The sequence below is a fragment of the Corylus avellana genome, chromosome ca4 (assembly GCF_901000735.1).
Source record: "Corylus avellana chromosome ca4, CavTom2PMs-1.0".
NCBI lineage: Eukaryota > Viridiplantae > Streptophyta > Magnoliopsida > Fagales > Betulaceae > Corylus > Corylus avellana.
In genome coordinates, this window is record NC_081544.1 from 34,567,873 (window position 1) to 34,585,386 (window position 17,514).

Genomic DNA, 17,514 nt, shown 5'->3' on the forward strand with positions numbered 1-17,514 from the left:
TTAAAATACTTTCTTTATACAAAAATACCCAAAGCTATGTCGTACAAGGCATTTATACAAATCTATCCGACAGTCTAAACTCTAGACAAAACTTAACCAACTTGGAATCTCTGTACATCTCAATATGAATCTCTAATCACAACTGCATAATTACCTTGATTTTCCATTCCTGCAAATACTACAAAAACTGTGAAGTAGTGAGTCAATTGATTTCCGATAATATAAATCATTGTTGAATCATATATAGCAAAATGCTAGACAAGTTATAAAACCACAAAAATCCGTATTATTGGATATCAATATCATACTCAGTAAGTAAGAATACTTACAGTGGATTACATGAATGGATCATCCAAGGTAATTACTTGAAACCCGTTCTGCTGCAGTTGGTCCATACCCATAACAATCCCTTCACTGACTTTCTCTCTCTCTCTCTCTCTCTCTCTCTCTCTCTCGCCTAAACTCTCTTCCTTCCTCTTCAGCTCTCTGTCTTAAATTTCCCATCTCACTCTCGGTTTCTCTTGTGTTCTTTCTTTCTTGTAGCGCTTGGTCTCGCCCTTTCTCTCTCTGTTCTGAGTAAACACTCTTAGAAAGAAGAAAGACCGAGTAAAAAGCGGAAGAAGGAAGAATATATGCAAGAGATGGGAGAGGAGATGAGTGGTGAAAATTCTGAAGGAGAAGAGCTCTATTTATAGGAGAAAATCAAATACTATTTCACCAACCCTATACTATTCCACCAACCCTACACTATTCCACCAACCCTTTACTATTTCACCAACCCTACACTATTCCACCAACCCTACACTATTCCACCAACCCTATACTATTTCACCAACCCTATACTATTCCACCAACCCTATACTATTTCTACCTTCCATTTACTATCCTATTATTTCACCAATTATTACAATCATACTCCAAATTATACCAATCAATCATCAATTATCATATCTCTTAAATCTCCCAATAAAATAATCAATATAAAATCATCATCATGATATAATAACCTCAAATCAATATTCATTCCAATAATATTCATAAGATCTAATAAATTCCTCAAGAATAAATATTATTACCTAATATCATCAATAAATATCTCAACCTCAAAGTAAATGCTATTACCTAATATGAATATTGATATAATCATAGCATCAATTTAATATCTCTAAAATAAGACTTTAAAAATCTGGGGTGCTACAATCTTCCCTCCTTATTAGAATTTCGTCCTCGAAATTAAAGCCCATAAATTACCACCTATCTTCAAATTGAGCAACCCAAATTAAAACAAATCATACTTGAACCATAACTTACTCAAGTTACTAAAATTTTTTTTTAAATTCAATCTGTTCATAAATAAATATCATAACATATTCCATACCCGGGCGATGTGAGACTCTACAAGCACTCTTCTTGGGCACCAGTGTCACCGTTGGCAATCCTCAGGGAATTTCTTCATTCTCGGCCCTTAACTTTTGGCCCTTATACATTTCATTGTGTCTTAACTGACACCATTATAATATAACCCACTTTTGGCATCACCAACGTGTGTCCACTAGCGACCCTCATAGGCTTGTGCACACTCCCACCATCTCAGGCTGGGTAATGCTTTGATACCATTTGTAACATCCCAGGGAAAAGCGCTAGCCACATCTGCGCTATTACCCCAAAAGGACTAGTCAATTTGGAGCTTCCCTAGAATTCATTATAAAGCCCAGTTTCACCTAGTAACTAGGCAATGTGGGACTTAGCACCCATGACTATCTCTATAAACTACCCACTCAATGTGGGCTTCTTCTCATCATGCAGTGCTTCAATACCACATGACCTGGCGTTACTAGGTGGCTCTGATACCATTTTTGTAACATCCTAATCTCATATCATATAGCGGAAAAACTGTAATTATCAATACAAAAAAATACTGTTAAAATACTTTTCTTTATACAAAAATACCCAAAGCTATGTCGTACAAGGCATTTATACAAATCTATCCGACAGTCTAAACTCTAGACAAAACTTAACCAACTTGGAATCTCTGTACATCTCAATATGAATCTCTAATCACAACTGCATAATTACCTTGATTTTCCATTCCTGCAAGCACTACAAAAACTGTGAAGTAGTGAGTCAATTGATTTCCGATAATATAAATCATTGTTGAATCATATATAGTAAAATGCTAGACAAGTTATAAAACCACAAAAATCCGTATTATTGGATATCAATATCATACTCAGTAAGTAAGAATACTTACAGTGGATTACATGAATGGATCATCAAAGGTAATTACTTGAAACCCGTTCTGCTGCAGTTGGTCCATACCCATAACAATCCCTTCACTGACTTTCTCTCTCTCTTTCTCTCTCGCCTAAACTCTCTTTCTTCCTCTTCAGCTCTCCGTCTTAAATTTCCCATCTCACTCTCGGTTTCTCTTGTGTTCTTTCTTTCTTGTAGCGCTTGGTCTCGCCCTTTCTCTCTCTGTTCTGAGTAAACACTCTTAGAAAGAAGAAAGACCGAGTAAAAAGCGGAAGAATGAAGAATATATGCAAGAGATGGGAGAGGAGATGAGTTGTGAAAATTGTGAAGGAGAAGAGTTCTATTTATAGGAGAAAATCAAATACTATTTCACCAACCCTATACTATTCCACCAACCCTACACTATTCCACCAACCCTTTACTATTTCACCAACCCTATACTATTCCACCAACCCTACACTATTCCACCAACCCTATACTATTCCACCAACCCTATACTATTTCTACCTTCCATTTACTATCCTATTATTTCACCAATTATTACAATCATACTCCAAATTATACCAATCAATCATCAATTATCATATCTCTTAAATCTCTCAATAAAATAATCAATATAAAATCATCATCATGATATAATAACCTCAAATCAATATTCATTCCAATAATATTCATAAGATCTAATAAGTTCCTCAAGAATAAATATTATTACCTAATATCATCAATAAATATCTCAACCTCAAAGTAAATGCCATTATCTAATATGAATATTAATATAATCATAGCATCAATTTAATATCTCTAAAATAAGACTTTAAAAATCTGGGGTGCTACAATCTTCCCTCCTTATTAGAATTTCGTCCTCGAAATTAAAGCTCATAAATTACCACCTATCTTCAAATTGAGCAACCCAAATTAAAACCATAACTTACTCAAGTTACTATAAAAAAATTTTTAAATTCAATCTGTTCATAAATAAATATCATAACATATTCCATACCCAGGCGATGTGAGACTCTACAAGCACTCTTCTTGGGCACCAGTGTCACCGTTGGCAATCCTCAGGGAATTTCTTCATTCTTGGCCCTTAACTTTTGGCCCTTATACATTTCATTGTGTCTTAACTGACACCATTATAATATAACCCACTTTTGGCATCACCAACGTGTGTCCACTAGCGACCCTCATAGGCTTGTGCAAACTCCCACCATCTCAGGCTGGGTAATGTTTTGATACCATTTGTAACATCCCAATATTTCTAGCCCAGTTTCACCTAGTAACTAGGCAATGTGGGACTTAGCACCCATGACTATCTCTATAAACTACCCACTCAATGTGGGTTTCTTCTCATCTTCCCAATATGGGACCGGGTCACGTCATGCAGTGCTTCAATACCACATGACCTGGCGTTACTAGGTGGCTCTGATACCATTTTTGTAACAATCTGATCTCATATAGCGGAAAAACTGTAATTATCAATACAAAAAAAATACTGTTAAAATACTTTTCTCCATACATGAATACCCAAAGCTATGTCGTACAAGGCATTTATACAAATCTATCCGACAGTCTAAACTCTAGACAAAACTTAACCAACTTGGAATCTCTGTACATCTAAATATGAATCTCTAATCACAACTGCATAATTACCTTGATTTTCCATTCCTGCAAGCACTACAAAAAAACTGTGAAGTAGTGAGTCAATTGATTTCCGACAATATAAATCATTGTTGAATCATATATAGCAAAATGCTAGACAAGTTATAAAACCACAAAAATCCATATTATTGGATATCAATATCATACTCAGTAAGTAAGAATACTTACAGTGGATTACATGAATGGATCATCAAAGGTAATTACTTGAAACCCGTTCTGCTGCAGTTGGTCCATACCCATAACAATCCCTTCACTGACTATCTCTCTCTCTCTCTCTCTCTCTCTCTCTCTCTCTCGCCTAAACTTTTTTTCTTCCTCTTCAGCTCTCTGTCTTAAATTTCCCATCTCACTCTCGGTTTTCTCTTGTGTTCTTTCTTTCTTGTAGCGCTTGGTCTCGCCCTTTCTCTCTCTGTTCTGAGTAAACACTCTTAGAAAGAAGAAAGACCGAGTAAAAAGCGGAAGAATGAAGAATATATGCAAGAGATGGGAGAGGAGATGAGTTGTGAAAATTGTGAAGGAGAAGAGCTCTATTTATAGGAGAAAATCAAACACTATTCTACCTTCAATTTACAATTATACCCTCATTTTACTATTTCACCAACCCTATACTATTCTACCAACCCTATACTATTCCACCAACCCTATACTATTCTACCAACCCTATACTATTTCACCAACCCTATACATTTCTACCTTCTTATTCTACCATCCTTATACCTACCATTTACTATCCTATTATATCACCAATTATTACAATCATACTCCAAATTATACCAATCAATCATCAATTATCATATCTCTTAAATCTCCCAATAAAATAATCAATATAAAATCATCATCATGATATAATAACCTCAAATCAATATTCATTCCAATAATATTCATAAGATCTAATAAGTTCCTCAAGAATAAATATTATTACCTAATATCATCAATAAATATCTCAACCTCAAAGTAAATGCCATTACCTAATATGAATATTAATATAATCATAGCATCAATTTAATATCTCTAAAATAAGACTTTAAAAATCTGGGGTGCTACAATTACATTTATTAATAAAAAATAATAATATTTAGTTAAAGTAAAGAAATATTTAGAGAGTTTAATATTTGGTAGTTTTAAAAAGTGACTAGTTAAATAATAATAATAAAAAATAAAAATAAATATTAAAAAAAAAAACTAAATTTTCAAAGTTAAATTTAGAGAAATTTTAAAGAGCTTGATGAGAATGCTCTTCTATTAAAAATATATATGATTTTTTTTAAAAAAGAAAAAACATATATTTTAAAGATAGATGTTAATTTAATAAATTAAATTAAAAAATATTTATTCCAATTCAATTTTTTTTTTTTTAAAAAAAAGAAAAAAGGTGTACTTTATTATAAAAGTGGCACTCAACATAGAAAGCTGCTTCTATACGATCGTGGTGCCCACCAATCACCATGTAATACATCAACAATTAAAAAAAAAAGCAAAAAATCAAAATGAAAACAAAACACCAAATCAAAATGAGGGCAACAACAATGGGGAACAAAACACCATATGGGGTGGCCACACGGTCCACCCCAGGCCACGGGGTGGTTTGCTAGCCGCCCTTAGATTTGGTTGGAGGTGGTCGGCGAGCCACCCCTAGGCCATGGGGTGGCTCACAGGCCACCCCATGGGTCGGGGGTGGCCGCGCGCCACGCCCACAAGGCCGACGGAGAGAGAGAAACGAAGGCAGTGGAGGTTATGGGAGGTGACGACGACAGGTGAAGGATAGTGACTAAAATGGTTGTGTGGAAGAATAATTTGGTGTTTTGTTTCCATTTTAATTTTTTTCTTTTTTTCTAAAATGAGGTATCAGAGCTTGTGAGCGGTGGACAAAAAACCCTTATTTTCTGTCTCGACCGTATTGAAGTTAATCTCCTCAACGTATACCCAACTAAAAACAGAAAAAGTCTCTTATTAATTGAAAGGAATCTTGGCGTACGGACATACATTTTTATGTAAATTAAATTTGAAGAATTTTCTTTTAAGAAGTACATAATTTATTAAATTAAAAAACCAAATTCTCCATACTCAATCGATTCGAAAGAAATTTGTCCATTCCGGTATTGGGGCTCCACGTACTAAATTATAAGTGCATGTGTCATGCTTTATGCTTAGAAAAAAATAAAAATAAAGTGACAACCTGTCCCACGATCTGAACGTGGCTCCGTCATTTCCATAGCTCCGTTATCTTCCAAATTATGTGGACACATGCCGCTCTCCTACTCCTGGTCAAAATCTTTTAACCCCCAAGTTTTACCATCAGACAACCCAAATTGAATTCTCGTCGACAAACATTTTAAAATTCTCCGTTCACACTAAACCACCCCGCTTACCTTTGCCCTCAAGGCTCAACTTAATCTTTTTTCACCAAACTCAACCAAAAAACAGTAATTTAAAAGACAGCAACATTTGCCAAATCCGAAATCAGACAAATTGTTGCAGAAAATACTTTTATGGGCTTGCGGTTTTTGTTTCATTCTTTGGATCCGGCTGGATTAATGGTTTCGTTTGTTTGTTTTTTTTAATATTTTGAGTTATTTATTAATATTGTTGTATTGATTTATCAAATATCAATCAAAGTAGACTTGCGACTTAAACTTTATAGAATTTAATAATATTAAGTTGTATTAGAAATGAAGGTAAATATAGCCTTGCATTTGGGGTCAACGTATGAAGTTTAGTCATCATTGGTGGTGCCAGGATAATTTCTTTTTGAAAATGTATAATAAAGTCTTAGCGTCTAGATGTTAGAGATTCCGCACACATTGATTGTCGTGGATTATAATTTTCCAAGAAGTTTCTTATTTTTGTTTTTATTTTTAATTGAAAGTGATTGAATTGGAACAGTTGATGGATGACTTTCATTGTTGACGAGCTTTGCGTAGCTTTCTGGTTTACTTGCTCGTGAGGTTCCGTATGTGATTCATACATCAATTTTGCATTTTATTTGGAAAAAAAAAAAAAAATTACAATTTGTATTTTTGTTTAATCAAATTGCTCTGATAGAACTTTCTCTGCAGGTATATCTGTCAGAATCAAAACCCAGTTTGGCTTCTTCTATCGGAGGTTCTTGAAGTATTCCAGTTAAGTTAAGGAAAATTTACTAAAAGGATTTCAGTGGTCGGACTTCGTGGACTCGGTCGTCGCTAGCCGCCTGATTTCGTCTTTCTCTTAGCAGTTTCATATTGGTTAGATTTTTCTTTCCATTGTCGCATTCAAAGCACACGATAATTATGCATTCTTGGTCTTTCTGCATTACCCAAGTTGAATCTTCAGCGGTCGCGTTGTATTTTCTTGTTAAAGGAGATACTTGACCTTTATTATCTCATTCAGAGAATATTCTGTGAGCGCCCTCAAGGTGTTTGATATAATTTGCAGCTGAATAATTTCGAATTCTGGTAGTTCTTTAATTCCCTTGGTGTGAAAGAGATTGCTTTTGCTGTGTATCGAAGGAGTCGAGTGAGTTTTATTGGTTATGGGGGCTAAAAGTTCGAAGGGGTCGGGCCGGAGAGAACTTAGGTCATATGACTCTGGTGGTTCTTCAGGATGGAATCAGTATGGATATCCGCATCCTCAGCAGCCTCCGTATTACACGCCTCAGCATCAACATGCGCCACCGCCCCCGTCTTCTTCTTTTAATTATGGGTCGCAGTCATCTTTCAATTATGGGTCGGAGACACCTCAGCCACAAAGAAAGTTGGATAGGAAATACTCGAGGATTGCTGATAACTACCGGTCCTTGGATCAGGTTAGACTATATGCAGTGTGCTCGTGGTTTTCTATGTTTTAAGACCATTTCTTTTGTCTTCTATGTTATTGCACAAAGGGGCATGGGAAGTAATACAATTTTCTATGCAGTAGGCATGACGATCTTAAAACATGAAAAGACAACTATAAGAGAAGTTGTGTGTGTGATTTTCTATGTTTCAAGACCATTTCTTTTGCCTTCTGTGATATTATTGTGCCAAGGGTCTCGGGGAGCAATACAATCATCTATACATTTGACATGACAATCTTAGAACATAAAGAGGACAATGATAAGAAAAAAGATGAAGGAAGAATAAGAAATTTCCAGGAAAAAATATGACTAGTATGTATTATCTGAGTGATATGTGCACGCTTGACTTTAAAATCTTTTATCTTTAAGCATATTTAGACATAATATTATGGCTAAACTAGAGGTGACAAGTGTGCCTTGTGGCAGCTCAACTTGTCGGTATTAGTATATTCAAAGACATTTAAAGACATGAGATATTTTGGAGGGACCGTAATGAGAGTGACTTTCTAGTAGGAAGTAGGGAGACAAGTAATCTTGGAAAATCCAATATGGGAAAAGGACAATAGAATGTATGACCCGACTTTACATACCCAAGCAGGCGGGTGGCCACGGAAGGGGGGGGGGGGGGTGTGGCGGCGGAGGAGAAGATAAGATTATGTACACTATTGAAATCTTGAGATTGCTCTCTCTTCTCTCTCTCTGTGTAGCTATGACAAGAGCCTGAACTATCATGGCCTTTTAGGCTCTTAATAATGGTAAAGCTCTGTCTGCATGATTTTCTCAGCCACTGCTTTCGAAGTTATGGAGTTGTTGAAAGTCTTGGCTTTGAGAGTTTTGAACTTATACTGAGCTGGCAAGTTAGATTTTGGCCAATGGCTTTTAAACCTATCATTTATTTCTGCTTAGTCAACAGCTGGTAATTTGGACACGCAGTTACTCTATCAATTAATTACTTGAGAGGAAGGAGATTTCAAGGCTCTTTCCCCTGAAATATTATTACTATTTGCTTGTGGCACCACTTGCATTTGATAAAGCTGTCAAGAGTTGCAGGATGTTTTTCTAGAGTTCCCATAATTGCATCCTTTAGATCTTCCAAATTAGGACAAATGTAACAATATCAATTGTTTTGAGCAGTTGCATGCCTCTTGTACCAACATTGCGATTCTTGTAAATAATTAAATTTGAGTAGTCCAGGCTAGGTGGTGGCGTTGGTCTGAGAAAATGGTTGAATTAGGCTTGTCTCTTCAATAAGCTCCATTTCTAATTACCAGTAGTAAAATGTGGCGTAATAGCCAAATGGTCAGTCATTTTATGAACTTGGAAGTGTTGTTATTTTCTTTTTTGGCACCTTTTAATTTTTTTCTTGCTTATTTGTGGCTGTCTAAAGCACTGATTCCATCATTGATATTTGCCTATGCCTAGTTAAAAACTTTTTGGATTAACAAGCGCTTCACAAAATTTAAATGTTCATCAATAATGAGAATGATTGACCACAGGTTACTGCTGCTCTCGCACATGCTGGCCTAGAGTCTTCTAATCTAATTGTTGGTATTGATTTCACAAAGAGCAACGAGTGGACAGGTGCAGTTTCATCTTGATGCTTATAACTTGTATATACTGGCATCCACTGTGCTTATCTTTCTTTGTTAATTAGGTGCTAGGTCATTCAACCGAAGATGCTTACATCACCTTGGAAATGGTCAAAATCCCTATGAACAAGCAATATCAATTATTGGAAAGACTTTATCTGCTTTCGATGAGGATAACTTAATTCCCTGTTTTGGATTTGGAGATGGTAATTTCATATGAACCATGGTCTTGCTCATTCTGTTTATCTTCATTTTATTTTTTGATTATAAAGATGATAGTTACGTTTACATATTTGTGCAGCATCAACACATGATCAAAATGTCTTCAGTTTCTATTCAGAAGAGACATATTGTAATGGATTTGAGGAAGTACTGACACGCTACAGAGAAATTGTCCCTCAGCTTCGACTTGCAGGTGCTGCATCTGTTCATCCCAGGACCGATGTATTATATACAGCATTCTTGAAATTCATCCAATTGGTTCTTAGCCTACCCTTTTCTTTTCTCATCTTGTGGCAGGACCCACATCTTTTGCACCTATGATTGAGATGGCCATCACTATTGTTGAACAAAGTGGTGGCCAGTACCATGTTTTGGTGATAATTGCCGACGGACAGGTAATTCACCTCTGTTTGAGATTTTTGTGATTCAAAATGAAAATAGCTTTCTGAGTTTCAGGTTTGCATGAATTGTTAGCTTTTCTTAATCAATATTCTGTTAAGTGCTTTAAGGTTGATTCTAATTAGCAACACCCCAATATCTGTCCTCCCAAGCAAAAAAATGTGTCTTGCTTTAGTCAAGCTGAGCAGCTTAGGTGTTTTGGAAGTGGGTTTGTTCTCTGTTGCTATCTGTGTTAGACTTGTGCCTCACATAGCTTCCTGCTTCATTAGGTGACAAGAAGCATTGATACTCAGCATGGCCAACTCAGCCCTCAAGAACAAAAGACGATTGATGCAATTGTTAGAGCAAGGTAAATATTTGATAACTCAGTACTGATGGTTGCCAACCTTCATTTCTCATATGATGAAATAATTCCATATAATTCCAGTGAGTATCCTTTGTCAATCATTTTGGTGGGGGTTGGAGATGGGCCTTGGGACATGATGAGGGAATTTGATGATAACATCCCTGCACGTGCCTTTGATAATTTTCAGGTAACGTTGATTGCTTTTTTTTTTTTTTTCTCACAAAAAATATTTTAATGTCATGTACTTGTATATGTACTAAAATGTGACAGACTGCTTTTCTTTGTGTATTTAGTTCGTCAATTTCACAGAAATCATGTCAAAGAATGTGGATCTATCTAGAAAAGAGACTGAATTTGCACTTGCAGCCTTAATGGAGATACCTTCTCAATATAAAGCTACTATTGAGCTCGGTGTATTAGGGTAATGATTTGATTTGTAATATTCGAGTTTTTGCAGGTCCAGTTTTTACCTTTAGTTGTATAATAATTCCCATTTGTTTCCTTTAATGTTAAAGCAGTAGACAAAGGGGAAATGCTCCAGACAGGGTTTCTCTTCCCCCACCTCTTTATGGTGGCATGAAACGTCAGCGTCCAAGCAGTTTTCAGCAGCCCTCACCTGCTCATCGTGGATATGATCCTTCTTATACTGGATATGATGCAGCAGCCAGCACAGCTCCTCATCGTGGATATGATCTTCCATATACTGGGTATGATGCAGCAGCCAGCACAGCTCCTGATCGTGGATATGATTCTCCATTTACTGGATATGATGCAGCACCCAGCACAACTCCATCTTCTCTTTATGATAATCAGGTATGACTGCTGTCCAAAAAGTAAGACAGTTTTTTTTTTTTTTTTTCTTATTTAGTTCTCTTTTGTCATATTTGCAATGGAATCAGTTTTCCTCCTTTATATGGGCATTACAAATAGATAACTTGTTATGTTACCGTTTATTATTTTCATCATCACCTCCAACACCAGGAGTATTAATCTATTTGTGGTGAACGTTGGACAGGTTTGCCCCATTTGTCTTACTAATTCAAAAGACATGGCCTTTGGTTGTGGGCATCAGGTAAACTACTCTGTATTTCTTTGCTGTTCTATTAGGACCTTGATGTTAAAATCAATTATCTATATTTGCATCATGGAATTATCTTTCTCGTTTAATAAGCCTGTTCTCTTTTATGTGGCAGACTTGTTGCGACTGTGGAGAAGACCTCGAAGTGTGCCCCATTTGCCGACGTGCAATTGAGACTAGAATAAGGCTCTATTGATCGACTTTGCTGCACGTCTCTGAGATTATTACTTCTTTCGCGTGTTTAGTTCCTGTGGTAGCTGCACAAATCTCATGATTTAGAGGCAGGTTAGCTGTTGAAGAGCGTCTTTATCACCCTTTTATTTTATTTTTTATTTATTTTTTTTTCATTTTGAAAAATTCAAATGGTTTTAGATGAGAAGTCTGGGAAGTTTTGGGATGTGCAGGGCTCCTCTATATTTTGGTGGATGTATTCCCTGGGGCTAAGACACAAGGCTGATGCAAAAGTATTGCATAACTACTAGTGTGGTAGAGATCAAGACAAGTGGGGTTGTTATCTTGTTGAGAAAAGAGGGCTCGAAAGCACTCACATCAACATAAAAATAGTTTTTAGTGTTTTGTGGGGATTTTATGTGGTGAGTTGTTTGTCAATACTTTAGTTTTTTTGCTAAAGAGCAAAAAGCAATCTTAAAAACCATTTGTAAACCTGCCCTAAAGCAGTCCTAAAATACATTAGCAATGGAGCCCTAAAGCCCAAATACACTGGACATTGGAGTCTTTCCCCCCCCCCCCTAGGCTAAGACACGAGGCTGCTTAATTAAGGACTGCTACAGATCATGAATTGTTTTGTCGGTTCAGAGCTTTTGATAGAGAGACTCTGGTCCATCCTCATTTTTTTTATTCCTACATTTTTTAATCATTGTTTTATATATTCTAGACTATTTCTAGTTGTACTTATGGTAGTGAGGAACGCTGAAGTAAATATCCAATGGGATGGCAGATCTCTGCATTATGATTTGCTTTAATTTTGATGTACATGAACTTAAAAGTTTGGGATTGTAAGAGAAAAGAATGCGTTTTATGGATGTCGCTACTAAGAATCTCTGGCTTTTATAGATTGATAATTCCATGTGTTCTAAACTACATGCAATTGCTGTGTGATAGTGAAGATTGATGACACAACTCCTGGATGTTCAGCAATATTGGGAAATAAGCCTGTATATATAACAAGAGGTCGATGATTTGCAAGCTTTTGAATTTTGATGGATGATTAGCATCACCTAGGATGCCCTTTGTTGACTTCTAACTAAAAGGAATTGAAGTAATATGACTACCACCACCAATTGAGGATAAAAGTTTTAACGCTACAAGATTATAGTCCTTTAAAAGATAGGATGAGTAAATTTCTTCTTCATTTTAGTTTTTTTTTTTTAAATTTATTTTTTAGCTACCTACTTTTTTTAAAACACGTATACTATATTCTCTATTTTGGCTATATCTACTTTTACTATTTCATTTAAATATTCTTTCTCAATGATTTTTTTATTTATTTTTTCCTATTCTTTATTGAGAGGAGAGAGAATAATAGAATATATATATATATATATATATATATATTAGAACATGGGTCCGCCATTTTTTTTTGAAAGTAGAAAGTCGGATATGAGTAATTTCCCTCCCAAATTTTTATCCCGACAAACCGGATGTGAATGCTACACAAAGGTTGTGTTGGAACCATTAGCTCCACACAATGCATGCATGAAATCTTGTTTCCTTGCATGCAACATATTCCCTTCAGGTTTCGCGAGATTTGGATCCCATTTTTATCATGTGATTTTTCTTTTCTTGTTTTTGAAAGACCTAGATCAATAAGCATGACTAAGAATGATTTTTTTTTTCTAAGCAATTATAAAGGGACAAGCAACACAAAATAAGGGTGGGGCAACATAACGAACACCCCAAAACAACTACAATCCAATCTAAACCTAGACAGTTGGGAATGGGCCAACAAGTTAGCCAGCCCATTTGAAACTTGCCGCCACCATAATATCCGGATATAGAGAATACTGCATTTGAATCTACAACTGGATCTGAGATTCTCTGTAGACAAAGAGAGGGTACCTCCCTTCTCAATCGGCTTTGTTAAAATTTTGTTATTGTTCTCATAATAAACACATTAATAAACAACTCAAAACACAAAACATGATTTAAAAAAAAAAAAAAACCATGTTTTTATTTTTATATCCCATCATAATACTTTTAACAAACAAACATACCCGACTTTTCAAAGGCAAGAAAATTCTCGAAACTATTTACCATAGAAATAAGTGCAAATGAAGTAAATGATTGCTGAATAACAATTCAAATAATATTATACAACATCAACAAGCAATATACATCAATTCGAATCAGCAATTAGCAAATCAAACTGCAAATAACTAGGAAAATAAAATGAATCCTTCTGATGATTATGCATAGCTAAGCAAGATGCAACATTACCGAGGACAACGTTCTTTAGGAGTTCTCTCCAACTATGATGAAAGAGATAAAACTCGGATTTTAATAGTAGGAATATCTATTGGGTGGCTGGTGATGATACGATTGTTGGTAATTTTGCTCTGGCACCAGCACACTTGATAACAAAGAACCTCGCAGAGCCCTTCCCTCTGGCTCCTTAAGGAACCTCTTGTCTTCCATGTAGGATTGGATCTCAACGATGATTGCCCTTAACCCGGACTCTTCACGTGCTTTCAGCACTTCCAGAAAGTTGTTAGAGATGATGCTAAGCATCTTCATGAACTGAGATTTGTATTTTCTGAAGAGAGCAAAGCCTGCCATCTGTGGAAACATGCCATTTTTTGACTTCAAACGTTTTCAAATATTATATTGTTAAAGTGCATTATGTTTCTATACCGACCCAACTTACTTGCAGGAACGCATACAAAGCAACAGCCGTATATCGATTGGCAGGAAGAGTGTTTAAGAACCTTGCAATCCATGCCCAACCTTCTTTCAGACCATGTAAGTTTTGGACACCCTCTACTTCCGTCTGCCAAATCAGTCATTGTTGATAAGCTGCTTTTGTTTTCATGAATAAAGAGACTAAAGATAGGTGTGACAATAGTACCATATCAACAAAGCTGGCTTTTCGTGAATTGCCCATAACTAAAAATAAAGCATTATAACACATAAAAAGTCTAAAGCATAAGATCATAGGTACAAACCTGAATCAGAGCCCCATACAGTCTCATGTAGGAATCTAACCGTTTCAAATAGTCCTCGACGCTCTCAATCTTTCCATCTCTTTCTTTGTATCCAATAGCCTTGTAATAAGCCTCTTTGGATTTAAATGCCGACTGAAGTAGGAAAAAATAATTTAAATTCCATACAGTAACAGCCAAATCCAAAACAAGAGCAGCAGTAACAAGAGAGAAGGCCAAGCAATTTAAACTTTCTACTTAGGTATTTTATTGGATTCGTCAAAAACTTGAAAGAATAATTATGAAAATTAAGTGAAATTTAGCCAATTTCAAACTCTACTAAGCCAGCCATAACTTAAAATACCATTCAGTTCAAAAATTACAATCTACCATTCCAATTGAAAAATTGTAAGCAAAGAAAGGGTACAAGGGAAAGTACAAAGGAAAAGAAGCAGGAAAGAAATCAGATACATTTATCCTCATGTTGACATAAATACACCATATTCCACAGTGACCATCAATGCTTCCCACAGATAATATGTGATCACTATTTGGTTCCCTGTTGTCTACTACATCCAGTTTTAATAAGTACTCAAATTGATTGTGGAAATCAGCAATTCTCTTCTATCAAGATTTCTAAATGATTTATGAGTGTTTCAAGGAATATGAAGAATAAAAACTCATAAATCAAACTTAATATCTAGAAGACTATTTTCTTTCAATAAATTAAGTTTTGGCACATGTCAAAAAGTAGGTCAAAAATCGATTTTGGTCCATGAACTTGATATGAGATTCCAATTTTGTCCATGAACTATGGGATTATTTCAAAACTTAGTCCTTGGAGTTTTAAAAATACATAAATGTTACCCTTATCCTGCCTTAGTGTTACTATACAAATGGCAATTCCCAGATGGATAAATTAGGATGCAGTTTTTTTTTTTTTTTTTGCCTCTAAATGCAATTTTTTTCTGTTGGTAATTGAATACACACAATCAGTAGATCTTGAATTCACAGCTTCACCCTCTATATGCAATTCTGCTAACAGGACATGACAAATTGTCCTCAAAACATGGTCCACGTCAAACTCAAAATCACCATAGCATGATGATACCAAACATTAATAAATAGCTTCTTTGGGTTAATAAACGTCACCTTTGAGTAAATTATGTGCTTTGGAACAGTGTAAATGCAAGCTCTGTGGAGCTCAGCTAGAAGGAGATCCATTGCAAGTGGAACCTGATTCGAAAGATGAGCAAATAAATGAAATTATGTATAGCTTTGGTTAACTACTCTTCAACTCTGACATATGACCTAGTAGGACTTTCACACTGATGACTCCGATGTTAGTTCAGTAATATCAATGCAATTGTACAGAGAAAACTCTATATCTTCAGTAAATTTAGAAATCAATATTGCTAAATGGATGAGTTACTTTGGCATAGCAAGACTTTATTATTGCTTAAACACTGATTCCAAGGAAAGGAGCACACAATTTCTTCCTAGTTCCTACAAACATACATGCACGTACATATGAAATGAAGAAATGGCATTACCTTTTTTCATGATTAGGATTACTGTGATTAAAATGTTTGATGTGAGGACTAGCGCACTGTACTAGTTATATCAATGTATGTGTCGGCATGTGTATTTCCAGATGAATAGGAATACAAGAACAAAGGTCTAAATCCTGATGTCTATCCTCAAACATTTGAATCAAATTCATGACTTTAAAAGCTTTCTTCCAATTTCACAATAATATCTTCCATGAAACCCCTCTAGGCTTTGTTTCATTAAGATATCCCTAAAAGGTGCCCACATCAAACCCTCACCATATCAATTATACCGCTACTATCTGCATCAAGCTGACATCACCCTGTTCAGCTTACAGAGCGTACACATGTTTTCTCTCATAAGCACAAAACAAGTCAAAATAGTCCTTAACGTTGCAATATTTTGAAGTTCTGAAATGGATCCTTTGGTTTTCCAACCTTTGAATATTATCCTAATGTGTAGAAGAAAGTTAAAAAGAGCATCCAATAGCCATTAACCAATGAAGGATCTCTTTAATCAACATCCAGCAATACCAATGAATTTAACATGTTGTACCTGTGAAGTAACAAGAACAATGACATGGCCACATGCAAAGACATCGTATTCAGGGCTTTCACAGCGGGAGACAACCTGTATCAAAATTGGATAAGGAGTGTTTTATGTTTAAGTTTACTGTCTTTTAAAAAATAATAATAATAAGAGAACTCTAACTGTCAGTATCCTGTAATGGCAAAATTTCAAACCAGAGCATAATAGTAGAAAGTCTAAGACCAATCAAATATGATGACAAAAAATTATGAGTTGAAGAGCCTCTCAAGACTGGCTCCAATTAATTTCTTAAAATAAGAGGAAATGACTATTTAAATTCCATTGTCAGACAATTTCTTTTTTTTTTTTTTTTGATAAGTCATTGTCAGACAATTTCAAACTGTTAAGGCCTTACATGGTAATATAAGGGGCAGCAGCGATTGCAGTTTGGTTTATGCCCATACACCCTATCATTTGCTTACATTAGTAAAGTAAGAAAAGTGATGTTAGATTTTTTTTTGCGTCTAAACCCATGACGAGTTCATGGTAGAGAACTTTTACAATACAATGGTTAAACCTAATTTCTAAGTTCTACCTTCTCCTTTGCACGTACGCGTACAGAGTATTTATATCAAATTCTAAATCTTGTCCATCAACTCTATCTCCATATACCAAATAAAATCCCATATTTTCCAACATTAAGCATATTTAGCGTGCATGTTTCAAAATTTTCCCTCTATCCTTCCCATTCTCTTGACTCTAATGATACAAACAAAAAATAAATCAAGGAAGTAAAAAAATGAATGTCTTTGGTCAAATTCTTGAAATTACCTTCTTTGCAAACGCTGCAATGCTGATGGATTGAGGGCAAAGAGGATCATTGAAAATCTTAAAAATATCATGCGACTTTTCACTGC

General features: G+C 35.4%; 2 protein-coding genes across 11 annotated transcripts in view; one reads left to right on the plus strand and one right to left on the minus strand.

Moving 5' to 3' along the window:
• The first annotated feature begins 6,251 nt into the window (after positions 1-6,251).
• LOC132177534 (E3 ubiquitin-protein ligase RGLG5-like) lies at positions 6,252-12,433 on the plus strand. 7 transcript variants are annotated; one of them, XR_009439778.1, is made up of 14 exons: positions 6,252-6,862; positions 6,969-7,136; positions 7,327-7,696; positions 9,223-9,307; positions 9,381-9,521; positions 9,617-9,730; positions 9,835-9,932; positions 10,206-10,285; positions 10,364-10,469; positions 10,576-10,703; positions 10,801-11,095; positions 11,298-11,354; positions 11,476-11,645; positions 11,765-12,433. XR_009439778.1 is itself a non-coding variant. In XM_059589902.1 (12 exons), exons 2-12 carry the CDS (start codon positions 7,424-7,426, stop codon positions 11,554-11,556), a joined length of 1,458 nt encoding a protein of 485 aa, XP_059445885.1. In that variant the 5' UTR covers positions 6,252-6,862; positions 6,969-7,423; the 3' UTR covers positions 11,557-12,433. The 7 variants fall into 7 exon arrangements, 1 of the variants encoding a protein (XP_059445885.1); XR_009439775.1 differs by having other exon boundaries at positions 6,969-7,696; XR_009439777.1 differs by having other exon boundaries at positions 6,252-6,857; positions 6,969-7,696.
• Positions 12,434-13,652: 1,219 nt separating this feature from the next.
• LOC132177709 (mRNA export factor GLE1) overlaps positions 13,653-17,514 on the minus strand; it is a 9,093-nt gene continuing 5,231 nt past the window's right edge. For all 4 annotated transcript variants that reach the window (XM_059590141.1, XM_059590140.1, XM_059590139.1 and 1 more), the window contains 6 exons: positions 17,429-17,510; positions 16,625-16,699; positions 15,671-15,754; positions 14,543-14,674; positions 14,245-14,367; positions 13,653-14,156 (listed from right to left, as the gene is read on the minus strand). In XM_059590141.1, coding sequence (XP_059446124.1) covers positions 13,878-14,156; positions 14,245-14,367; positions 14,543-14,674; positions 15,671-15,754; positions 16,625-16,699; positions 17,429-17,510 — 775 coding nt within the window. In that variant the 3' untranslated portion in view covers positions 13,653-13,877. The remainder of the gene's footprint in view (positions 14,157-14,244; positions 14,368-14,542; positions 14,675-15,670; positions 15,755-16,624; positions 16,700-17,428; positions 17,511-17,514) is intronic.